A 26317-nucleotide genomic window follows, 5' to 3' on the forward strand; every position below is an offset into this window, starting at 1 on the left:
TACAGTTGGACTGGTAAACACATTTGTGGAGCTATTAAGTTCTCCAGAATATGAAACTTAATGACTTTGGTCATTTCTCTGACTTTTAAATTAAGAGAGGGAACAAGGTAAATATTACCTGTTAAATATCAGTGTTAGCATTGAAGCTGAGCATTTTAGGATGCTAAAGTTAGCATTTAGCTCAAAACACAACTGTCTAGTCAATACACTAACGTACAAACTTTCAGAGACAAGGCTGGAGATGCTTAGTGTTTTCCACTATCAATCCATCGGTCGTGGTGGACCCTGTAATTCATTACAGTGTGATGAAATTCTGATATGCAACATCAAGCTGTTTCATATTATCTCTCGAGTTCTTTGTCGACCACATTTCCAGTTATTTCACTTGGTCTTTGTCGAGACAAAATTAGAAGATACCCTTATTTGATCTATTGCCTAATATTTGCCATAAAATAGTCTTTTAAAAAAAAATCCTTGAATCTTTGCAAAGTTGTCTTGGCACCAGCCTTATCTGTTCTGTTCCAGACTAAACAAAAACGATCTGGCAAAACACCGGCAGAACCAAAACAATCAAACAACTGGATTCAATTAGGAAAGTTCTGTGTCTTTTCATTAACAAGAGGACATGTGACAGAGTGTTGAATTTATAGTGGGTAGTGTTGATGGAGGACTTAACTTACACTTTGAACTGGAGAGTGGTATTAGATTTATAGGATCGTGGTGACAGCTGCCTGGTCCACCCGGATTATGGGGGATATGATGTCTATATATCACAGTTTAAACAGTGCAGGTTTGGCCATTGTGTGGGATAGATGCTGTTTGTTAAAATTGTAATCTCTAGGTACAGTGATGAAGACAATCTTTGTTTGTTGTACTGCATCATTGTCCGATCAGCAAGTTTTATTAAAGCTAAAACTGAGGCGCAGAGTACTTCTGAAGATGGCAGTGTCCAAACAAAATAGCAATGCGCACAATCAGTGCCAGATGTGCTGAAAATGACTTTATTGAATAGGCATTGTGATTTTAAAGAGGAATAAACTATCGTTCATCTAATCTACGTAAATGCTGCAGTGGGGAATCTGCAGAGCACAAACCAAAGAGACAGACTAGCAAGCAGTTGGATTGTTTCTCCTCCGTTTGGCCCCATTTCAATGCAGGAAAAAGTGGACATTTTCAGATCTGTTGTGCTTGGAGACCAACTTTTGTTTTGACAACCAGACAGAGTGTTATTCATGAGGTTTGTCCAGGCTTTCACCTGAGGTGTGTTTTCTTTCTCTTCCTAAATTAGACATACAGTTTATACATGTCTGTGCACGTGAATGTCTTCATTTGCAGTGTGCACAGACGTGTGTGTGCATGCTTCCGCTCAGTCTGTCCAGAGCTAGAAAGTTGTCAGGGACACTGGGGAGGCCAAAAACGACGATGAGATAACGCCAAATGATTGTCGCCACCTGCCATGACGGCTACCATTCTGGGTCTGCTTTTGATTTTAGCTTTCTAAAAGTATTTCTTGTTTTTGTGATTATCTAGCTTTGAAATCAGAAATTGATTATTATTACATCAACGGAGCGTGGACCATCGACTGGCCAAGGAAGTTTGACATTGCCGGGACGGCCTTCCACTACAAGAGGCCTACTGATGAACCTGAGTCTCTGGAGGCACTCGGAGCTACCACTGAAAACCTGGTCGTCATGGTAACTTGGTTTTGTTGTTGTACAGCTGTCAGTATAAAAAAAAACCTGTTCAATGTATCGAACCACCAAAGATTGTTGCGTCACAATTAAAGAAAAAGTACTTTTCTCTAAAGAACATTACAAAGTTGCTTCTTACACACACACACACCAATGTCCAATGTCCACAAGGAAAAACTTGGGGTTCGCAGTCTTGGTCAAGGAAACTTCAACATTTAGCCAGAAGGGACCGGGAGCCGAAGCCTTTGGCCCGTGGACAACTGCCTTACCAGCTGACCTACAGCCGCCCCCACCTGTAAATTCCATTTAGATTTCTTTTGATTATCTCAATCTTCCTCAGGATCCATGGTTGAATCACATGGATCCGTGTGATGTAAACACAAGTTTGAATGATCTCAACTTCTCATCGGTTTGCTGATTCTAAATTCTACAGTAGCACATGAGCCTCAGCCATCACCAAAGCACTTTATTGGGAACAAAACGTTAATTTATGAGATGTTCACAACATATTTAGTCACTGATGTCCGTATTTAGGCAGACACACACTGAATGTATCCAGGAGGACTAATAAATGTGTCGAATGCAATTGTTTTGTAGTGGAATGTTGCTGTGAAGAGGGAGCTGAGCCAGAAGGCAAAGCTCTCAGTTTACCAGTAAGTGTACAGTGATCCAACCCTCACCTATGGTCATGAGCTCTGGCTACTGACCAAAAGGATGAAATTTTTAACACAAGTGGCAAAAATGTATTTCCTTCCAGGCAAGATTTTATTTTATTTTTTTACATTAATCAAGAACCAGATATTTTGCAATTTACAGTACATCCTTGGCTGTTGTTGAGTTTTTCATGTCCACACTCTACAACTCATGTACAGTAACATTGTATTTGCAGGACAATGTTAACCTGAAATTACTTGTATCAGTTTGAAACTCTATGGAGACATGTTTTTGGTAGCCCTGTCCAGTTCTGTGTGCTGCTGGTCTGTCTCAGTCCATTTTCACATGGCATCTGAGTGATAAACTTAGTTGACCTTCAGCCAGTTGTTTGGGGTTAAACAATTTATAAGTAGTTATGGAAAAACCGCTGGCTGTCTAGGTGGTGTCCAGCAAATGACGTGGGGTACATAGATAATTGGTTTTTGGGGAAAACCTTGGTGGATTAGGAGAGACGGCATCCATTCGGCATCCATGCAGCTCTGTTGTCCAGAATTATGGCTGGTTTCATTAGACAACCGAAAGTATGACAATCCAGAGTTGAGCCTAGAATGCAGAGATCCAGTCCCACACGCCTCTCTGCAGTGTCCTTACAGTCACCATCCCCCCACAATTCCCAAATACCTAGAGACTGTCTGTCTGGTCCCCAACAAACTAAATTACATAATCCAAAAATGAACCAAGGAGTTAATCATGATAACCTAATGAAAGTTAAGACTACTCCCCACAACAGAATCCAAAAACTATTAAATGTGGCTTATTAAATATCAGGTCGATCTCGTCTAAATCTGTTAAATGAATAAAGTGATCATAAATGTAATTTAAATAATCTGATTTAGTGCTTAGTACAGATTAGTGGGTTACTTTAACAGCCATGATGATGCTGACAATAAATGCCTCAACACTGTAATTAATTCATTATTAGATTCAACTGGCTTTTCCCAAAATGTAAATAAACCCACTCATTGTCAGGAATTAGAGTTCATAGAGAAACCGCATTGTTAAAGGTCCCCAACGATCTTATCATTGCTTCAGATAACGGGCTAGTCTCTAGACTTTGTTCTGTTAGAGCTTAGTGCTGCATTCAACACCATTGATCAAAACATTTTAATACAGAGACTGGAATTTGAAACTGGGATTAATGGAACTGCACTAGGTTGGATTAAATCGTATCTATCAGATTTCAATTTCATCATGTTAATGAATCCATGCACACAAGGTTAGCTATGGAGTTCCACAAGGCTCTGTGTTAGAACCATTACTTTTTATTTATATCTCCTTTAGGCAACATTGTTGCCCAAAGAAGATGGCATGAGTCTGGCCTCCAGTACTACTGCAATGAACCTTGGAGTTATTTTTGACCAGGATTTGTCCTTTAACTCACGTCACATATAAGACAAATCTCTAGAACAGCATTCTTCCTCTATGGAACATTGCCAAAATTAGGAGCATCCTGTCTCAAAGTGATTCAAAAAACTATTCCATGCATTTGTCACTTCTAGGTTGCACTACTGTAATTCCCTACTTTCAGGATGCCCCAGTAACTACATAAAAAGCCTACTAATAATCAAAACCCAACTAGCTTCTCTCCATTAGCTTCCCATTAAATCTAGAATAGAATTTAAAACCCTGCTTGTTGCATATGAAGCTCTAAACTGTCAAGATACATCATATATAAAAGATCTCATAGTTCCATATCATCCCAGTAGACCACTTCAATCTCAGAATGCAGGCCTACTTGTGGTTCCCAGAAGTTTCCAAAAGTAGAATGGGAGGCAGACCTTTAGCTATCAAGCTCCTCTCTTGTGGAACCAGCTTCCAGTGCCCACCCTGAGCCTGGTTCTGCTGGAGGTTTCTTCTGGTAAAGGGAGTTTTTCCTCTCCACTGTTGCCTAGAGCTTGTCCAAGGGGGGATTGTTGGGTTCTCTCTATACATCTTTGTAGTCTTGACTTTATTCTGTAAAGTGCCTTGAGATGGGTTTGCTGTGAATTGGCGCTATATAAATAAAGGTGATTTGGAAAAAAATGTTTTGGCTCAGTACAAAGACATAACTTTGTGTGTTTTTGTATGTTATTGTATGGGAGTTTCCACAGGCATGCAAGGCACCATAAATATGTTGGCATGAAAGAACTTTTATCTTTCTATATCTATCTATATATATATGACTTTCATGAAATGTTTGTGTGTTGAGGTGAGGCAATGAAGCTTTTTCGCGCTTAACACACAGTGGTTTCTGCCTTGACATGAATGCTGAAAATACCAGACCACACAGCACCACTGGAATAGACAATCAAGTGGCCACTCGACCACCAGCCATTTCTTTGTGGCTTGCCTGACTTCCCCAGTTTCTGCATTCAGCAGACTAATATAAACCCACTATAGCCTCACTGATCTGGACTTTTCAAACTGCATTAACAGCTGCTAGGAACAACCCTTGAATGTTAACAGTGGATCAAGTGACCGTAATGTGAAAAAGGTGAGAAGCCCACAGAAAATTAGCACCTGATGCTGGTGAAGTTTTAGCATCTCTTAGCTCGTAGTCCAAAACTGCACTTTTTCTGTTTACAGCTACGATCTGACTGCCTGGCACCAAAAAAGCAAAAAACCCAAATTCAGGGAGACAAACAGTGGGGCACTTAGTGTAGATTTATACCTGAGGAGCCGATGGGGAACAAAACACAACTAGAGATTTTTCAGGTGGATGCAAATAGTACAAATACTTTTTACAGCTTCTGATGATGCTGAGAGCTGCCTCCTCCATAGCATTGTATAAAAGTACTTTTTCTGAGTTGTTATATTATTGAACGTTGACATTCCACTAATGTTTCCTTGCTCAAACTGTTATTTGCTGCTTTTTCTGCAGGTCCTCCTCCAAGAAAACAACCTGGGGATAAGCTACACGTTCAACGTGCCCATCCAGCGCACAGGAAGTGGCGACAATGAAGTGGGATTCTCCTGGCACCACCTCCCCTGGTCTGAATGCTCAGCTACCTGTGCTGGAGGTAAGTGAGCATCAAAAGCCTTGCAAGCGATCATTGTGTGTTTAAACTTGGGACTTGTTAAGTACGAATGAACCTCCAATTGGGGCTCACTGAACGAAAAAATACTGTCTTGGTGTCAACCGTCTGTATTTTGCCTTTTAAAAAAAGAGCACTCAACGCATTGTGGTGTTTAAATTCTCTTTGAATATTTCTAACCTTCTCAAGTATTTAATACTTCATATCTTATGTGTGCATGTGTGTCATTCTGTAAATCTTCCCCAACCAATAATTCCACAAATGCCGAGGAACGGTGTGTGGAAACCCAGTATCATAATTTGAGATTTCCAAAATCATTACTTTATAGCCCAGAGAATTATCCCCTCTAATAAATTCAATATGTATATTTTCCATATTTTAGCCAGAGTAATGAATATGGTATAATTTCTGTGAATGAGCTGCTCTGCATAGCTTCTGGTTTACCAGCACTGCACACATATGCTTGCCCTACAGAGTTAAACATTCAGAATCAGAAACCGCACTGAAATGTTGACCGTGGCCTCATAAATGGCTAAACCAAACCTTTTAGCCCAAAATCAATGGGTTTCATGTAACAGTAAATAGTGTTTCTTCCCAGTTGTCAAGAACGGCCTGGACAGGTTTGTAATATTTTGTAAAAGCATGACTGAATAAGCATGTGGGTTTTTCTGAGGAAGGATTTCCAAGTCCAGAAGGTATTCCTTAAACGAGAAGGCACACGGGGCCTTCCTGTGTCATAAACATGCCTTTACACTGTTGATCCAAATGATCTAATTTGTGTCTACGGTGTGTCTCTGAGCCCACAAAGCTTTAAATCAGTAAAATGTTATTTAATCATAGCCAGGTCAGCTAATCATGGAGTGTTGTTTAATATATCAGCACAGTCATAAAAGCCATGAAAAACACCTTTTGACAACCTTAGAAATAAAACTCTTATACCTCATGGTCCTCCACGCTGTATTTCACTTCAAGCACATAAGGGGGGATTTTCTGTAGCCACATGCACACATCCATATGTCATTTCATTTGCCGGGCGACAAGTCTGCTGTGGGAAACGTCCCATGAGGGTACAAACCGACTATTCTGGGTTGGTGTAGACACGCACACACCAGCCCTTGCTTTCTCCACAAGAAGAGCTCCGTGCTCTGTAAAAGTGATTTGCCAAGCTATCCTGCAAAGAATCAGGAATTTATGCCTGGATTTACTACAGACTGAAATCGATACCATCTCTGTTCAAAAGCAGTACTCAACAAGAAAGACACTGGCTTCCATGTTTCTGAAAAGGGTTTAAATGTGCAGGATCAGCTGAGCACTGTGCTGCCTTATCAATCATCCTTTTCCCCCCCTGCAGGTTCCCAGAAACAGGAGGTGCTGTGTAAAAGGCTCGACGACAACTCAGTGGTCCAAAACAGCTACTGTGACCCAGACAGCAAACCTCCAGAAAACCAGAGAGATTGCAACACTGAGCCGTGTCTGCCAGAGTATGTAACAGTACGTTGCTTATTGATCCACTGGTCGACTGTTTGCTTTACTAAGAGTGGGAAACTGCTTCAAATAGCCCGTTAGTCAATTCACTAGTTCCCTGGGCCCAAGTGACTTATTCAGATCACATGGTTTTTCCAACCATGTTGACAACAGGTTGTTTTTTGTTTTGAAGGGTGTATAAAAAAACTTTAATTCAGACAAAAGCACAAAATTCAACATTTCCTAGTTAAAATATAGAATATTTGGCCCTTTTGCTTCGTAAGTGACATAAAAAGATCAAATTAATCTTTATGTTTACTGAAAAATCTGCTTCTCTCTTCCTTTTTTCTCCCCAGGGCCTGCTCTTTAGTTTCGCTTAACCCATATAGTTTTTGCATTTGCAAAGTGACATAAATGCTTAGGGTAGGTGCAAGATGACAAAATGCTATTTCATCATGTTGCAAATCACACACTTTAAAGGAACATTTCTCATCATTTGGACAGCGCTTTGCATTCTTTCACATGGTACGAATGCAAACAGTGTGGCGACCCCTAAAAGTAGGGCTGTGTCTGTTGCACAGATGTGATTTAGTTATGAAAAGCCTGGTACAGGCCAGAAAAGGGTATTTTGCATATTACGCCACAGACCTGTTCCCACAGCAAACTCCAACCTCACTAACCTCTATGCACCTTTGCAAGATGGCAAACTCTTTGTCCTGTTAAATTGAGACCATAGGTTCCACTGTACTGACTGTGTTGCTCTGGTAATTAGACCTTTAGTACATAGTTTACATGTGATGGGCTTTCCGTTCCGTGGCGAACAGCACTGGGACAAAGGGTTAATCATGCCTCTCCATCACCTTCTGTTTTTCTCTCTGCCTCCTCATCCTGACCCATATCTCTTACCTTCCCGAAGCTCAGCTTTGATCACGCAGTCTTTTCATTTGTATCTGTAGGCATAGTAAACACAGGGCCAGTCAGTACATCAAGCTTACCAGCCTAATGAAAATAAAATACACGTCCCTCATACTGAAACTGAAAGGATTCCAAAATATTTAAGTATTAAAAAAGCTAGTTAATTCACTTTCAGTGACTCTGTCCATAGGACGAATTCACTCTGATTTAGCTCTGTTTCGATCTCTACCAACTGGGTTGTTTAGATCTTGTTTATTGCAGCATCTGGAAACACGAGACCAGTAAAACAGCACCAGTAAAAAGCTGTTTGCTATGAAACCAAAATGAGACAGCTGATTAAAAACTGCATCATGAGATGATTCTCTGTACGTTTGTCATAGTCACCTTCCACATTACACGTGGACATTTGATCTATTCTTCCCTTAAAATGTTGGGTATAGCAGCTTCAACCCAATGCTTTCAAAAGAAAGACTGTGAGTCGTGATATTAATTCACCTTCAATGAGCCCTGGTTGTAAAATGTGTTTGGAAGAAAATAATAAAATAAAAATGCAGTGATTTATCACTTCGTATGTTAACTATTTTCAGTGTTTGCCTCGTGCCAAACATAAGAGTCTTGAAAATGACCACCTGTGTTTGATTGTTTTGGCTTCTTAACTGATCCTCGAGGGGTAATACAGACATATACAGGTGGAATATGAACATGTGGGTGGTGGCCAAGTGTCCGTAAACCCCACACTGGGGCTGGAAACATGGCCAGACTCCCTTCAATCATGTCTGGAAAAAGAGGGATTAAATGCATCGGCTTAATTAGTTTCACACTGACAGCTGTTTGTATATGAGAGTGAGTGTTTGTGTCTTCCAGCTACGCTTCAGCCAAAGAAGTTGATAGTTTCATAAATCTACTGTATAAGTGGTAATATGTTTTCATTAGTTCAAACTACAGTCTTGGGTTATTTATTTTCACATCTGTATTCAGTTGATGCAGACTTGTGGCATCTCCTCTTCTTTTTTTTCTTTTTTTTTTTATAGTATTTGACTGCTTTTGCATTGCATGTGTGTGTCTAGAGTTACTGTAAAACACTTTGGGGCATTTGTGTCTGTTAGGGATCGACACGACCGCTCTCCAGCCTCAGGAAAGGCCGACTAAAGCAGAGCACGTAAACACAATTGTTTTAGAGTAGCCAGGGTTTTATGGGCTGGAGTAATGAAAGCTAACACAGATGTTTGAGCATATTGTTAATTCTGTATACATTCCTTCAGATGATGTAATATCTCAAAGGCTAGATGTGTTTAGAGGGCTGTTGTTTGGGCAGTTTTATTATATTAATTCTAAAGTGCGTCGACGGGAGGTTAAACTACCCTGGGTCTAATTTTCTTGCCTGTCATGCCCCGGCACTGCACGCTAAAGAGCAGTAAACATCCTGTTCGTATTGTAATGAATAATAGTGTACAAACCAAGACTCTTTGCGCAGGTGTTGGTCCATTTCATAGTTTAAGAAACAAATTGAATATTGTTAAAACCAAAATATGTTTGTTATGTAAGCAGACATGCTTTTGACGCATTCATGTTTAACATTTGGGGAATCAGTACATTAGTGACAATACGGTAACACTTTCAATAGGCTGAGTTCTACACTCAGTGGACATTTAATCACGTACACCTCTACAGTCTAAGGGCTCGGCCATGATTTCTACTTTTACAGTTTCATAATTTCTCAGTTTCTAAGTTAAAACTGTCAGAAAGGTGATAATTCTACTCTTGATTGTTATTGATGTCATAGTGGGTGCTGGAGTCTTACTGGGGTGCACGATAAGAGGTGGCTCTAATGTTTTGGTCGCCCTGCTTGGATAAACGAGGGGCTCAAAACGTTAGTCATCTCTTTAGAACCATCTTAGTCATACAGGTGAGGTTTGACACTTAAAGGATGGCAGCTGGAGTCAGTCTGAAGGTTTGTAAGGTGATGCCCAGATTTATCCTCAGCTGTCCTAAATAGGATGCCCACAAAATAAATTAACTCTGAGAAATGCAAAGGTAACTTAAACCTTGATAAAGTCACTTTAATGTGATTTCACCTTGTAAGTGACTTTGCCCGAGTGTAATCAATTACCCAGAGGGACTTTACAGGAACACACAGCAGTAACCACTGTGACACAAATTGCAGTTCTTGTACAGAACTGTTGGCTTTGGTTCTTCTGTTTTAACTCGAGCTTCTCTCCTCTAGGTGGTTTATTGGCGACTGGTCGGAGTGTGGGAAGACGTGTGACGGAGGGATAAGGACGAGGACCGTCCTGTGTATCAGGAAGATCGGCCCTGCTGAGGAGGAGACACTGGAGGACACCCACTGTCTCACTCACCGGCCCATTGAACAAGAATCCTGCAACAACCAGTCGTGCCCGCCAAAGTGGGTCACTCTGGACTGGTCTGAGGTACATGCCGAAAGTAACTGCTCCCTTTAGCTGTGCTGTCGAGGTTTTCTTCTTATACCGTCTCCTCCTCCTTTAGTGCACACCTAAGTGTGGCCCTGGCAATAAGCACCGCATCGCTTTATGCAAGAGCAGCGACCTGACCAAGACCTTCCCGCTCTCCCACTGCCCGAGCCACACCAGACCTCCAGTCCGAATGCGCTGCAGTTTAGGGCGCTGTCCTCCTCCTCGCTGGATGGCTGGTGAATGGGGACAGGTAGAGTTTCACCTCCTTTAATTAGCAGCCTGATCTGACCACACACAGACTTTTAACGTGCATGATTTGAGTGAACTTCCCAAAAAAACAGCATGCAGAGTAATTCTTTAAATGGTGGCTTGAATGTTGCACAGAGAGATTGGTGTGTTGGCGAATGGTTAACATAATTTACACACGCATGACATGGCCTGTGATGTGTGCATAGAGGATGTGCTTGTGTGTTACGAGCCCAAGTGCTCGAACAGGCCTGGAATGTGTGATCAGTGGCAGTAATAGCCTCCTGGCTGTTTGAAGTTTATCTCAGACCAGACCAGACTTCTATCACTTCCAGGAACACGATTTAGAGGAAGAGCGAGGAATAGCGTTCTTGGCTTCACCCCGATGTGACTTAGGGTGCGCGGCAAAAGCTGCTGAACGCGTTAAAACACAGCTGACTCATGTTGGTGAGCGGGCGCCAAAAAAACGTGCGTCACAGAAAGTTGTATCTACCAAGAAGGATGTCTTGTTATTGTTGGATTTGTTCATAATTTTGTGTAAAAGTGGAATTTTAAACAGTGTGGGCTGATGTTTAGAGGACGGATGTGTGGGTCTCCCGTGCTCCGGTGGAGTTGATGTCATGGTTTGAGATCGTTTTCGTTACGGTCAGAGGTTAAAGGTCAGGAGTCAAGCAGGTTATATTGCAGCTTACATCTGGCTTCCCCTTATAACGGCCACCTGTGTGATCACAAACTTCAGTAACACACCTTTACTATCTATCAGTGCCAAGACACACAGCAGAGCTGACTGATAACCTCAGTTTGCTTCATCAAAGAGCGGGCTCCTCGCCATCCTGAGCTGAGGTCAAAGCCTCATAGCAGCTGACGTCTGGTCTTACACAGCACTTTCTCATGCACTGCAGAGATGTGTGAGTTTGTATTTTTTTGGGCTGCGATTACAAGCCTCACCCTTACTGCTCTTGCCCCTCACCAGCTGAAAGGTAAGGCGTCAGAAAGGGAAGATTGTTGCCAGCTACTGAGCTCCTAGTCTCCCTGGCCAAAAGGTCACTGGTTCAAATCCCACTTAAGTCACACCATAGACGTTGACCATCTGTCATGGCTGGCAGTGGGCCCTTATAAAGACTCTTTAATTAGGAAGGGATGACATGCAGGCTCACAGATCTTGAGGCAGCCGAAAGGTAGTTTTCTTGTCCGGGGGGGGCCTGGCTATTTTTTGGGTTCATGCATACACACACACACAGACACACACACACACACACACACACACACAGGTGTTTTATTTCCTCATGCTTCCAAAGTGGATAAATTATGACGGTATCAACTTAATGTGGGGCTTGTGTTTTGCTGAGGGTGTTTTGGCACCTACTGCAATCATCCCTTTTTTATTTTCTCCTGCAAAGGAATTTGCTCTTTATTGGAGGTCGAAAGAACCAATCTTAGTTTTTATTACAACTGGCAGATTGAATGTGGTGCAAATGTGGTAGTCAAGTCCATCGAATAGTCGATTTTGTTAAAATTCTTTGCTTCTTCTCTTATATAAAATACCAGACAAACTTGTGAACCATCGTGAAAGAGGAATCTTAAGTCACTTTTTGATTGCAAAAAAATCTTTCAGTATACTCTGACATATATTCAATTCAAAATCTGCCCCTGGTAATTCGAAAAAACTTCGGTGTAAGACCCACGAAACAGAGAATATCAAGCACAAAAGTTAGCGTCTTACTGCAACTTTGATATTATGAATGAATGTATGATGAATTTGTGACTATATCTGGTTCACAGTTTATCCGATAATGATGAAAAACATTTTCAGTTAGAGGAGGGTACGTGTGTTTTATTCTGCTTGGTCCTTTAATTTGAAGATGAGTCGCTTAGTGTTTTTTTTTGAGTCTGCTAACAATCAGCAGCTGCAGACAGTCTAAAATGGTAACTGGCTGCTTTTATCCAAAGCATTTTACAATGTTGCTTCTCATTCATCCATTCACACAGACACACACACACACAACAATGGTGGTGGCTGCCTCGCAAGGTGCTCACCTGACCCACCCGTGTCTTGCCCAAGGACACTTCGACACAAAGGTGGGACCGGGGATCGAACCACTGACCCCGTTGTCTGTGGACAACTGCCTTACTAACTGCGCTACAGGAGTGGTTGCAATGCACAGTTGTTGGAAGTAGATTGCAGTCCTAACTCATACAGATGAACATTATTTTCACATTCAGTTTAATTTAAATTTTCCGTGATGTCACTCCCAACATTCACAAATCCGAACTCCAGAACTTGACTCACAATAGTCACGTCTTTAAGTTTCCTTCAATAAAAGCAATCCATTGATGGTTGTCGGTGCATCAGTGGGAACACGGCAAACACAAACTGCTAATGGCTAATGGGGCCAATTTGTCTAAAGGTAAACAAATATAGGTTTGACACAAGGCTCAAGTTATAGCCCGCAACATAATTAATGGCAATGTTATACTTCCTGCTTACATTCCCAAAGCCCCACATTATGGGAATTGTGGTTTCAAACCTTAGAGCATGATTATCCCTCAAATCAACCAGTTGTCTGAAGCTTTCCTGAGGGGGCCCCCACTGAGTCAGACTTTGAAAGCTCAAGGTCAACACCAACGTGATAAAGGGTCGTGAAAAAAATTAAGTATCTAAAAATAAAGTGTGCAGTAAAAAAGCAAACATGTTAATCGAATGTGTGATGCACAAGTTTTGGGAACTTGTTCTGTTGCACTTTGGAGACGTTCTTCTTTTCCTTCATTCCACTGCTGTTGTGGCTACTTTGTAGTAACAGCCTGTCTGCGTTTGCCCGCGCTGCCACCAATATGTTTGTATTTCAGCTCTTAGTCTGTGAGGAATTAAGGCAACTTTCCATTTCTTTTTCTCTCCTCTCTAATCTTTCTCTTTAGTGCAGAACAAAAAAAAAAAAACCAGTGAACAACAGCTGACCTCGTTAGTCATAGTTGGGGCGACACAGTAGCAGCCAGCTGAATCAGACAAAAGAGTCTGTGCCCTAAAGATTGGATGATTGGATCAGGTTGTGCAGCTTATGTGCAGGGATTACCTACAACGGCTGAGTGTGTATCTGGGGGACGGACTGAAGACAGCTTCCCAGTCCAGCACTCAGGGACACAAAGAAAAGACGGTCCTCATTTATGAAACCTTTTAGGCCTAACTACTCTCCTGCGGCGACACTAAGCTTCCTTCTGATGTTTTCTGTTGCAGTGCTCAGCACAGTGCGGCCTGGGCCAGCAGATGAGGATTGTGCAGTGTGTCTTGTACACCGGGCAGGTGTCTAATGAGTGCGCAGAAGCCCTCCGACCCACCAACATGCAGCAGTGCGAGAGCAAGTGTGATGCCACCCCCATAGCAAATGGCGACGGTAAGATGATGAAATGTGGCGGATGGCGCGTGCTGATCTGAGCCCGGCATCACATTTGTATGTCGCTGGCTTGTCACCTGAAGACTACTGTTTAAACCTGTCGTTCCTTCAAATGCAAATGCAGATTATTCATGTGCAGCGCTTTCACACAAAGCGCCGGTTGAAGAGGTTACAAAGTGTCTCTATCTTCATCTTCACCGTTCTGCTATGACCTAAACACGCTTGGTTGACACATTCCTCTATACTTTGCCAGCTACATTAATCTTTCCAGTGAAGTTGGCTCCTGGTCAAATCGAAACAGCTTAGCCCTCCATATACACTTACACATGATGGATGGCTATTCAGATGCGCAGAGAAGGGCCTTTCGATTAGCCTGAATGGAAAACGTGAGCAGTGTTTACAGGCTGGCTAATGGGATTAGCTGTAGGCTAATTGTTCCTTTACGGACAGCAGTGAGGCAACGTCTCGTTTCATTTGGCTCTGTGGACGCAGGGGCCAAAGCCTAATAAGGGAAGACACTCTGATCGTGATAAGGCATTTAGAGCGCTGCCTGTCCAGCATCCAGCAGGCTGTGTGTGTGTGTGTGTGTATGCATCGTAGGGAAGATGGCAGACAGCCCAGTTAGTGAACGAGGCCAGGATCTGTCTTAGCCTCCGCATCCAAGTATAGTTGCAGAGTTTTATTCTGCTGAGGCCACAGGGAGATACACCAGCCCTAATGTAGCAGGTTAGCCCCAGTTTGTGCCTCTTAACGTGTTACCAAACCCAGAAGCTTATTTAACTAAACTTCTAGTTCTGAAGAAACTTCAAACAAACCAGCTGGAAAATATGATGTTACAATTGTTTTCCTTGATCAAGGTAGCAGAAATAGTTTTGTATGAATCTTGGACAGAAACGTAAAAAGCTGCAAGTCCTGAAACGTCTGTATCAAAAATAATTCTGCTATTAATGCCGGAGGCAGCGATATTAGTCGGAAAAAGATTTTGTGTCAAATTACAGGCAAGTGAGAGATGATACACCGCTACAATGCAAAAGTTTAGGCACAGTTGTGTCTGGAAGTTGTGCTGCAGACACACCTCAGTAACCAGAAGCTCAATTTGTGTCAATTTAGGATGACTTTTAATTCACTTTCCGTTTTTGCTGTCTTTCTGCATTGTGGTAATTCAGTTTAAATACATCATTAGGAATGATGTACTGCTATTAAGTGAGTTTAAATAAATAAATAAATTCTCATATGGCCCTCAATGCCTTTTTGTTTTGGACATCTTGCATTAATTTACATTCTCTGCAGTATTGAAAAGGTCTTTAAAAGTCTGCAGAAATGCTAATACTAATATAGCTGATACTTTTAATTTTAATACTTTCAATTTCCAATAGTTTTAGTCACAACATGGAAACGGACAAATATTTTTGCATCGTTTCAAACAACCTCCCGGCCTTTAAATATCACCAGAAAACCAAATGTTTAGCTATGTGACTCCAATGCAAAGCTAATACACTTTCTTTTAGAAGTTTGATTTCATCTTTAACCAGGAAGTGTTGGGATAAGGTATCTGTTCACAGAGCGGCTGTGCCAAATGGCAACATAAGATAGGTATCATATAATTACACACGTCACTGATTCACAACAATTAAACAGAACACCATAAAACTGGACCTGAGAGACACAAGAGAAACAAACTCGAGATAAAACAAAGTTTATCTTGTAAAGGTTTATAAGCACAGCATGCAGAAGAAGAAAATGCAGTGATGTGAGAGGCACTGGGGCTAGAAGCAGGTCAGCTCTTAAAAGGAAATGCCAAAAAACATCAGGCATTTTTTTTCAAACATAATAAAGTTCTTTACTGTTTAACCCAGATTAGTTCTTTCTCTCTCCAGAATGCAAAGATGTAAACAAAGTGGCCTACTGCCCGCTGGTGCTGAAGTTCAAGTTCTGCAGCAGAGCATACTTCAGACAGATGTGCTGCAAGACCTGCCAGGGACACTGACCGCTGGAGCCCAGGAGCATGATGTAGCGAGAGCGAGACGGAGGAGGGGGTGGGGGTGGAAAAGGCAAGAAAAATGGAGGGAGGCCGACGCAGCACTGAGGGGGAGAGGAGAGAAAAAAAAACAAGGCAGACTGAAAACAGCAGTAAAAGGCGAAAGGATCTGCTGGTGGAAGAGGTGTGGGAAGTTCGGATTTCCCAGATTTCTCACACCTGATCCTCCTGCCCTCCATCATGGTGGAATCCAAACCACTGCTCAGCTCGAAATGCTGACGCAAAACCCAATTTTTTATTTTAATTTTTTTTTAAATTTTCACTTCTGTGAAGTGGAACTTGGAGGTTCATTTGTTAGTGATGTTATTTTTTATTATAATAATAATAATAATATAAATATTATTGGTATCTTTGTTAGTCTTTTTCTGTGTTTGTTGTTGTTTTATGAATCCAAAGTGCTGGACACACCGCTCGCTGAGGATGTACCCTGGAGACGGACAAACAGAGCAGGGGAAGGGGGTTGGGGTGGGAGCTAAGAGTCGGATTCCTGTCGTCGGCACAACCATGACGGTGCTGTTGGCAGGCAGACTTTTAACTTCGGTGCACTTTTTTGTCATGTAAATACTTGGGCCAAGTTACAGCTAAACTCCGACAGAGAACCCCCATCAGTGTACTGTATATTTATTGTACAATTCCCAACGGATCTGAGACAGTGTCATGTTTTTGTCAGATAGTAGCCTACTGTCATGGAATGGAATGTGATGGAATTCCAGCGTCTCTGTGCTGGAATGAAAATATTACATACTGTAACATATGTTAAACCCTTATATACTGTAAGGACTCATATAATATATATAAAACTTAATCCAGAACCAGAAAATAGCACGAGGAGGATTTTAACTTGTGTTTTTTTTTTTTTTTTTTTGTCTTTCCGCAAACAGATGCCTTTGTTCCTAACTGGCAAATAAGATTGAACCCATTGTCCAAAGTAGTACGAACATGTAGTGGGACGGTGCCCGGGCTGCATGAAACATGGGAACTAAACAGGCCCGTTCTGAGCTTTTAAGTTCACTATTGAAGGATTCATTTTGAAGGAGCTTATTCTATGAAACCGCTTGTTGCGTTTCCATGGTTTCAGCACTGATGAGCGTTCAAAGGGACTAGTCGGATGCTTTGGACAGTTTTTTTATTTGGAAAGAGAAATATTAGTCATGTTTTCTGAATATGCAAATGCAGCTTAGCTTTAACATAAAGACTAGTCATGGTGTAAATAGTTTGGCACATAACCCATCCGTTAAATTTGAAAGCTTCAACAAGACTACAGATACTAGTTACTGGGCTAAGCAACATCTCCCGGCTGTAGCTTCCCTCAGACATGACAGACTTAACTCATCGAAGTCTCTGCAAGTCGGTGAATAGGCATGTGTCCCACAATGTCAAACTATTTGTTTTGAGTAATGGTTTAGTGCCACACACACACACACACACACACACACACACACCACATTTATTACGGTTTTGTTGCCAGTCCACATATCTGGACGTCAGACCCCCCTCTATTCAGATAAAGTTACCAATGTCCCGTTTTCCTCTTACTCTCATCATCTTTGTCCCTTTGCGAAAAGACAAACAGCCAACTGAATGGTGCTTTCCACCCTTTTCTATTTTCGTGTTTTTTGATTTCCATGGAGTACTGTGTTTACCTCTTCTTTTCCTCCTGCTCTGCTCCAAGGGTTACGGCCTTCCCAGGCTTCTGGTGCTATCGAGTGGGTGCTTCTACCCAGCCCTCTCCAGTGTGCATAAAAGGGAGGCTGGGTCCAAACAATATGAAATACTATCCTTGTCAATATCTCTGTTTCTAAATGCTGGTCATGCTATTGTTTTGTTTGTATCTGTTTATACCTCACACTGGGAAGATTCATTGTTAAACGCATATTATTTGTAGTACCAACAAACTGGACACTCACCCAGTTTTCACTGATCCCTTTACCCAGTTGCCATTTGTGCTGGTTTGGGGCTTGTGAAAGGGACTTGTTATGGAGGTACAGGAGGAAATCTGACAGACAATGTAGGAGTGTGCGAGGATCTCATCAAAGCTGTTAACAACTCATTTCTCATTTTGCTGCTGCTGCTACTTTTTCGTAGCCACCTTCAGTGTGACAACGTCGAGCAGAATTGATCGGTTACACAACTTTGAAGCAGTTAGGAAAGGACAGTGGACACCGGGAAGCATTTGTCACTGCCTGGACTAACCTATCTGCTGGCTGTGGGATAAAGAGCCTCCAGAAAGAGAGACGTGAAATCAATCAAACTGGTACTCGTTGCTGTGAACTTGGATGTTTGAATGTCACATTGGTTATACCTGTACCTTAAGTGCAAAAGAAATGAAAAGCATCATGTGATTAGTTGCATATATTTTATATTCAGTATTAATGTTGGTACACTGTTACTAATTTTTTTCAAATGTAAATTATATGCTAATTTATTGCATTGTCTCACTTGTACATTTATTTCACTGCATGCAAACTTTTAAGTGTAGCATAGTGAAAAAAATGCAGTGATACAGCCCTTCACCAACATTTTTTTTTTTTTTTTTTAAAGTAGATACAATAAAAGAGCAGCTTTTAACAGGACTCCGTGTTAGTGGATTCATTTATTTTGTTTTCTCCGTCTTGTCCAAAGGCATCAAAACATGTCTGAGCAACTTTGCAGGATCACGGTGATGCCTGTGAGAGAGAGAGAGGAGGAGGGGGGGGTGGGGGGGAGAAACCCCTCTCAACCTACGCTAAGGATCAAATGAGAAGTGCTGGTGCCAGGGCGGATGCTCTGTTCTCACAGGCTTTAAGGGGATCTATACCCCCTGTCCTTTCACTCAGCTCTGGGAAAGCGTCCACCGCATGAGAACAGCTAATGGCATCGCACCGCGATACTCGTCACTGCTGCTGAAGACATTCAGTCATTCGCTCTCTGTTTAGAGTGACTGAATCGGAGAAGTTCTAAAGTAAGAGCTGTTCTGGCCTTTTGGACACGTTATTGTGTCGATTTAAATTCATGTGCGCTAAAACCCCATCAGGACAAGGGAAACAACTGAATTTTCTCATTTCCGAAATCATTCAGACGCTTCTGCTCCCACCATGTGCAGAAGCCCCTTTTGGCAGTAGTTAGCGTCATGTAAGGTGATCACCTGACCCACCTAGGAAACTCTGGGTGTGTTGTCTTGTCAAGGACACTTCTACATGTAGCCAGGATGAGTCTGGCTTGGACTTGGACTCATTAAGGTGTCCAAACACTTCTTGAAGCCTCTTCGACGCTCCGTGGATGAAGTTCTGTTCAGTGGCAACTGGACTTGCTTGTAGTTTTTGAAGATGTGTCCCCTTTCACCCAGATGACTGTATCAGTTCTGACCAACTGGCTTGGAAAGACGGGCCTATAAACACTGTCACGGGGTCCTTAAGTCGTCGTCACTTTGCTGTCCCATCCCACTTTCATGTGTGTTGTCGGACTATGAAACCGCGTCAGGATTGAGCATATCATTCCCAATGTGGTTCCAGGAAGCACCTCTCCTGCGTTGTGCCATGCATTGGTGCAGTGGTTGTTTAGTTTCACCAATGGACAAATCTGCATTGGACTTCAGTGTCACACACATTACCCCACTGTCCCAGCTCTGACGCCACAGTGTGCGGTACTCTCCTTCCTCTCGTCCCGGCCTCAAGGGTCTGGGATTACTCTTAGGTTAAGGTTTGCAAGGTTTCCACTCTCCTTGGTAATTAATTCCAAATAAACAGTAACTAGCCCGCTTGGCTGGAAAATGCTCCCGTCTCCTTCTAATCCACAGTGTCCAATTACAGAGGGAGACAAATGGCCTGTTTGGTCTAATGTAACCAGTTTAGAATACCTGTACGTCTGGCCCCGCTTCTGTCTCCCCGCGCTGGGCCATCTACAGGGGTCTGTGATTACATTAGTCCTAACCTGCAGAGCTGAGGGAGACGAAGAGAGAAAAGGGGGAAGGTGGATGTTTAAGCCAACGGCTCCCATATCTGCAGTGGCTCTACACAAAACACGTTTGTGTTTGCGCGTATGCTGACGACAGCTCGTTGTAAACTAAACACACAAACATCAGGTTTTTCTTGACAAACGGAAGTGCAGAGCCTGTACGCTCAGCCAAGAGGCATCCAGGTGATATGCAGGGATGGAAGGAAGATCACGTTTATGAAAACACATGTCACAGCATTTATTGGTATTTATCTCTGAATTGCCAAGTGTTTTCTTCCTTCCTTCTTACATGCAAACGAGCATATTTAGGCTGAATTAAACTGTATATTTCTTGGAGGTGACATGAGTGTACTCACAGTGCTTGCTGGTAAACTTCAGCGAAATGTAGTACTCGCTACTGTTCTGTTTACTCCTTCCTATCATTTTGGTCAAAAATACATTTCAGCACCATCTTGACGGGTTGCTGTTGGAGTATGGTGGGGGGTCAAATTCCAACACAGTGGACCCAACTGATGCAAAAGGGCTTTAATTTACGTCCACGAGTGAATCCACAAATCTTGATCCCTTCGTGGAGAATTTAAACGACCTGTGTTTTAAATGCCGGTGTGACAAGGACCTTTAAATTCAAGTGCGACACTTTCAGAAGAATTGTTTAAAACCAAGACTTCTGAAGAGTGTTATTGACAGATAAGTGACACGGTGACTTCCCAGTCTTTCAAGTCCCTGAGACCTGGAGCTCACCGGCTGCAGTGTGATAACACACTGTGAGGTGTAGAGAAGATGGAGAACAGCTTTCTTCCCTTCTCCAGGATCCTGCACTTGGAAATGGAAACTCACAGCGGCCAGTACTCTTATCAGCAAGGTAGAAGACGAAACAGAGATGCAGCCGCAATCGGGCCACAATTAGCAGGATGCATGAAAGCGTGCACAAACGGCAGTCGTGCTCAAATGCTGGAAACGTTTTTGCAAAATGTTAAATGTCACATTTGAGTTTCTTGTGTTGCGATCATCTGCCTCCCTCCAGCTTTTGAAGCCCCGGGGCCTTGGCTGGGGCCCTGAGGGCATCCAGTAGCTCTAAGCCTAAAGACAATGGACACTATCCAAGTGGGAGGTGTGAGGATTAGCATAGCGACGAACAACATAGCTCTCTAAGGGCTTTTATCATTCTTAAGCAAAGATGCTGTGGTACCGCAGAGTCGTCGATGAGTGGCTGAAGTGCTTCGGACGCTTTGAACACAGTGCAGCAGGACAAACGCATCCAGATGGTGTGGCTGGAGACGATGCATGCACAGGGCCGGGGAGGTCTGACAGGCAGGAATGCCGGCCTGGGACTGGAAGGTCGCGACTCCGGCACCTGTTATCTACAGGGCTCTGTCCTGTTTAAGCCCCGCTGCTCTTTCCCACAGCTGAACGTGCACGGACAATGTGTGCAATGTGCTTTATATTTTTTCCCACAACACCTTCCAAGATGAGGAACATTCAAGTAAAGTCCTCGGAAGGGTCGTCCACAAAGTGTTTATTGCTTTCAAACACACTGAAATCTTCACGCTGTCGCTACCATTCGCGTTGTGGTTCAACGGGGAGCTGGGTCACCTTTAAGAGATGCTGCTTTGTTTCCATAATATCGTCTGTCAGCAGGAAAGACAGCAGGTAAGTGGATTGAGTGTATAAAAAAATCAATAGCCAATCACTTAGGCCGATGGAGTTGGGCCAGGAGCTTCTGCTTGGTTGTGGATGAGACTGGATCATATTGAGCGTGTGTCATCATTTGGGTGGACGCGGCTCTAGATCAGCATTCCCTGTACACAGCACACTTAAGGACGTCTCCGCAGGACATTATGAAACCCATCAAGAATGAGTTATGTTGTGATTTCACCTCCTCAGCTCCAACTGCCCACAACAGATAAATGACGGTGGGCTAATGAGGACAAATGATAATGGTGCAGAACACTACAAGGCTCCTGGTTATTAGCCTGTTCAGTAACGTCGTCTCCATTTCACAGCCAACATGTCCTTCAGTCTGGACAGGGAAAAAAGGTGAGTCATGGTATAATACGGGGATGTACTGAGGACATGAAGAGGCACATTGAGGGTCTGCGGTAATGTGAACCCTCTTAAAAAAAATGTTCTCCTAGTAGCTTGTAACTGTAATTATGTTCGGAGATGAAGTTTTTTATGGAGGAATAAGTTGTCCTAACTTATGGTGTGCGTTAGCTGTCCTTGGTGGACCCTCTCCACTGTCTCCTCCTAATGAAATGATTCATCAGCCAGTTCAGGAGCCTGAGAACAGAGCTGTCTCTGCTTACTCTCGTCTCTGACGTATTTTAAAATCGACATCACACACGGCGATAATTCAGCTGATTTTATGTCAGAATGTGAGATGAGAAACATCAGGTGAACGACCGTCTACACTGTTTTTTTTTTTTTTTAAAGCATAATCATTTTCTAAAAGAGCTGTATTTTACAGACACTGATACCCACAATGCACTGCCTCTGCTCATGGGTAATGTCTGCAACCCGGATTAGCGTTGGAATGTTTTAAAAGTTTTGGACAACAACAGGGGTCTTTAGCACAGACAAAACAGGTTAATCCAGGTTGCGGACTGACAGGCCCTAAACTCTGAGCAGAGATAAGTCACTGTTTGCTTTAGCGTCTGGATGGGAATTTTTTTGGGGGGGACAACAACAAAAAGCAGATGTCACCAGGTGGCTAATGTGGATTTGTTAAACTTTATGGCCCAAAAAAATAAAAAATAATCAAAACTTTTATTCAGATTTACCTTTTCGCATATTATTCCCTTCTCCTTTGACTCCATCAGCAACGAGGTAACAAAATTTGAAACACTTGTTGTGTCATGACAGAATGTCCACAGTATTGGTCTGAATGTTAAACATACGCGTCGATCAGGCAGAACATTATGAACACTGGTGCAATTTAATGCGACCCAAGTCGATTTACACTCTATTTAAAAAGGAAGAAGATGGCCAGCACCTCCCATTATGACCTCAATAATAAACTAAGTACAGTTATCACCTGAGAAATTATAACCTTGTAAGTGTAGAATTCATGGCAGAGCTGCTGTCACAATGTCATAATGTCATGATGTCATGTAATATTATGTCTGATTGGTGGAGTTAATTCTAGTAATGTTGTCTTGCTTGTCTGGCGTCTAAATCACAATTACAATTGACCCTAAAGGGTCACGGGGAGGCTGGGTCCATCCTGGACAGGTGTCCAGTCTAACACCAGACAGACGGACAACCATTCACACTCACATTCACACCTACCGACAATTCAGTCACCAGTCAACTTAACATGCACGTTTTTTGGACTGCGGGGGGCAACTGGAGGAAACCCACACAAGCACCCGGAGAACATGCAAAGTCTGCACAGAAAGACTGCAGCCGGCTGATGAAATTGAACCCCCTTCAGATTCTACGTCCAGGAGAGCACGACGAGAGTCACTAACTTACCGAATTACCAGACTGAATGGTCTCGATGAAAGTGAAATGAACGCAGCACACGCTGTTCGAAGAGGTGAAACCTGCCGCTCGAGGTTTTTCTACACCTACATCCCTCACACAGAGGGTCCCAACTCCGCAGAAAGTTGACCTGTGCCCTGTAAACGCGAGTGTCTGTCTGAACTGGTTGAAACTGTTCTGAACTTTGCCCGAGGGGCAGGTCAGCGCTTCGGTCACTGACCTCCAGTCGTACCCACTTGTCCAAAGCAGAATCTGTAGGGGCTTGTTCAGAGAACGTGTCTGTGTCTGGTGTGTGCAGTGTGTTTCCAGGCCTCAGAATAAATAGAACATTCTCATTGTTCGTCAATGACCACATTTACTGTATAGCTACTATGAGCGGTTGGCACCAGCGACTACATTAAAGCCAAACCACAGTCTTTTTCTAATAAGCTGTCACACAATATGGAATACATTCCCTAAGACCTTAAAAGGAAATATTTGATTTTTAAGTCCGACCAGAATTGCCTTCCATGTAACTCAATGCTAAATATTCTCTCAGTTTGAGGTAAAGTATCTCTGAGGTTTGTTTTTTGAATTTAACCTTGGTCTAAGTCGTAGTCCTGGGCTTAATTTATTGTTTAGACTAGTTTCCGTCTGCGTGTTCACTTCTTGAGGCACCGTATTCATTCCCGGTCGGTCCCGTCCGCTTTCTGTGGTGTCGGTAATTTCATGGACAAACACTGCTCAGAACTCACGTTTGGCCAGACGTAGCAGATTTGAATACATCATTGTTAATGTGCTAGAACCCAGGCTGTTCTCTGCTGGTATCTCTCTGCACCGGCATGTCATTTTTCACGGTGGGACTCACATCACGGCGCCACACAAAGACGTCTTTGTACGACTTTATCATCTCGGACTAACAGAGGTTAATTTTTCACCGGTGTAATACAAGAAGCACATTTTGCAGAATATTGTGGGACTGCATTGAAAATAAATCTCATAAAGTAGCTGTGAAATATCATCAGTGACATGTGGACATTTATCCAAGTAAAGCAAATTAAAAAGGAGTAAGGGGCCTCGATTCACCCTCCGTTAAAGAGAACGTTCAATTTGTCAAGTGTGTCCCTGAAACACTTTCTGCCAGCTTCTGCTCGACTGAACACACCTGACCCAGGTACTGACGAGTCCAGGCCAGATGAACCCGAAAGTCCGGGTAACGTGCGAGTGAGGCCACGTGCAAACCTCAAACCTCAAACCCACCTTTGTAGCCTGGCTTTGGATTAACAACTCTCATGTGTGCATTCATGTACGTGTGATATATTTGATCTTTTACTTATTATTATTATTTTTAGGTTTTATTTGTTGTTTTGAATGTGTTATCATTTTTCCTTGACTGGAACTTTTTTCCATTTATTTTTATCTTGAATCTTGTCTCATGCTCTTATTGCTCTTGTTTTGTTGTGCTGTTCTCAACTATTATTAATTTAATTTTCATTTGTTTTAAATCATCTTAAGTGGGCATTATTATCACTGTCTTGACTGTTTTTAATCTTCTATTGTCTTTGTTTGGTAAATTTGTATAAAGTTAATAACCTGCAAAGCCCTTTGATTAATCTGTACAAAAGGTGATAGTAAGTCTGGATTGATTGACAGATGGATGTGTGGACACAGCAGAGAATTCTCCAGTATTTAAAGGGCAACTTCACCAACTTACTTGCTAAGTGTACAATAAACGTCCCTATTTTAAAATATTTCTCTGCCTCTAGCTGAAAAACTCCTCCAGATGACATCACTAGGACTTCATCATTAGGAGTACAGATGATGTCATCCGCGGGAGCTCTGGAAAAGCAGGTTGACCTCCATAGTGTGAGCCCCCTCGTACCGATCAGTGAAGCGCTTGCTTAAATAGGGCTGCCCATGTACGAAGCCCGGCTCTGTTGAAATCGGACCCCCTTTTTGACAATGAAGCAAAAATGCCACCGGTTTCCCACTCGCCACTGAAATACACTTAAAATGTGCAAACATTCAACGTAAATCCGTGAAGTGAAAGTTAAACTATTGAAAGTTGTGACTGCTTCTCTTTGATCCCCCCCACAGCTCTGTCCTGCTGTGCCTGGAATCCCACAATGCCTTGCAAACGCCATTGCAAACTTTGCATCACACGAATACGAAAAGTGTCCATCATTTACTTTACTGAAGTTACTTCAGGAAGGATTCTCTTCAAAGTGGAACAATTGCACCTACAGGTTAATGTGGTTTGAAGCTGGGAGGCATTGAGGACACCTGCAGCACAGACAAATGGACCCTCTGCGCTGTCCTTTGACATCTGGGAGTGACCAGCCATTAACCATAAAAATGTGTGGTGCCTGTCCAAACCCTCTCGTCTTTGATCTCACAAACTCATCAGTATCCCTCCTGTGGATGCGTGTTACTTAGCGAGCTCTCTTCTTCTGCGCCCTCCCTGGGGAATCACCCGCGGACGCAGGATTCATGGCCAACATGCTGCATGAGTTACAGCAACCAAAACACCATTTAGAGTTAAAAGTTAAATGGAAATATATGGGTTCTGTGACACGAGAGTAGAAAGCGGAGAGGGGGAAACTAATCCCTGTCGCAAAAGAAGGCTTGAATTTCAAAGACATATTACAAAGGTTAAGATGTCCGTCACCCTGCTTCGCCTTTCAAACACATTTATTTCAGCAAACAGCGCGTTTGGTTCATAAAAAAGAAAAAATCTGAAGATTAAAAATGCTGCACCTTCAAAAACGCGCCCGAATGCATCCTGCATTTTAGGATGCGTTTCCGAACAGAGTAAGTGCTGCAGATTTCAGTCCAGTTATGCATCAGTGGCACATTTGAACCTGACCCGGGCCCAGAAACCCACAGTCAGATCACCGTATCACCTGGTTTAGATTTGCGGCAGCTCGGGTCGAGCGGGGCTCATAATGTTATATTAACTCTCCTTCCTGCTCCATATGAACATTTAAGCATAATACCAGAAGTGCAATGGTGTGCTGCT

General features: G+C 42.7%; 1 protein-coding gene across 6 annotated transcripts in view; it reads left to right on the forward strand.

Annotated features, from left to right (window-relative positions):
- Positions 1-18431, forward strand: part of adamts6 (ADAM metallopeptidase with thrombospondin type 1 motif, 6) — a 67534-nt gene extending 49103 nt beyond the window's left edge. Inside the window, exons 19-25 of one of the 6 annotated variants that reach the window (XM_067484151.1) lie at positions 1531-1694; positions 5266-5404; positions 6771-6900; positions 10023-10227; positions 10304-10480; positions 13709-13865; positions 15743-18431. In XM_067484151.1, the coding sequence (XP_067340252.1) occupies positions 1531-1694; positions 5266-5404; positions 6771-6900; positions 10023-10227; positions 10304-10480; positions 13709-13865; positions 15743-15852 (1082 nt within the window). In that variant the 3' untranslated portion in view covers positions 15853-18431. The other 5 variants (XM_067484152.1, XM_067484153.1, XM_067484154.1 and 2 more) reach the window with 5 other exon arrangements.
- The last annotated feature ends 7886 nt before the right edge of the window (positions 18432-26317 follow it).

Source organism: Channa argus, chromosome 18, assembly GCF_033026475.1.
Source record: "Channa argus isolate prfri chromosome 18, Channa argus male v1.0, whole genome shotgun sequence".
NCBI lineage: Eukaryota > Metazoa > Chordata > Actinopteri > Anabantiformes > Channidae > Channa > Channa argus.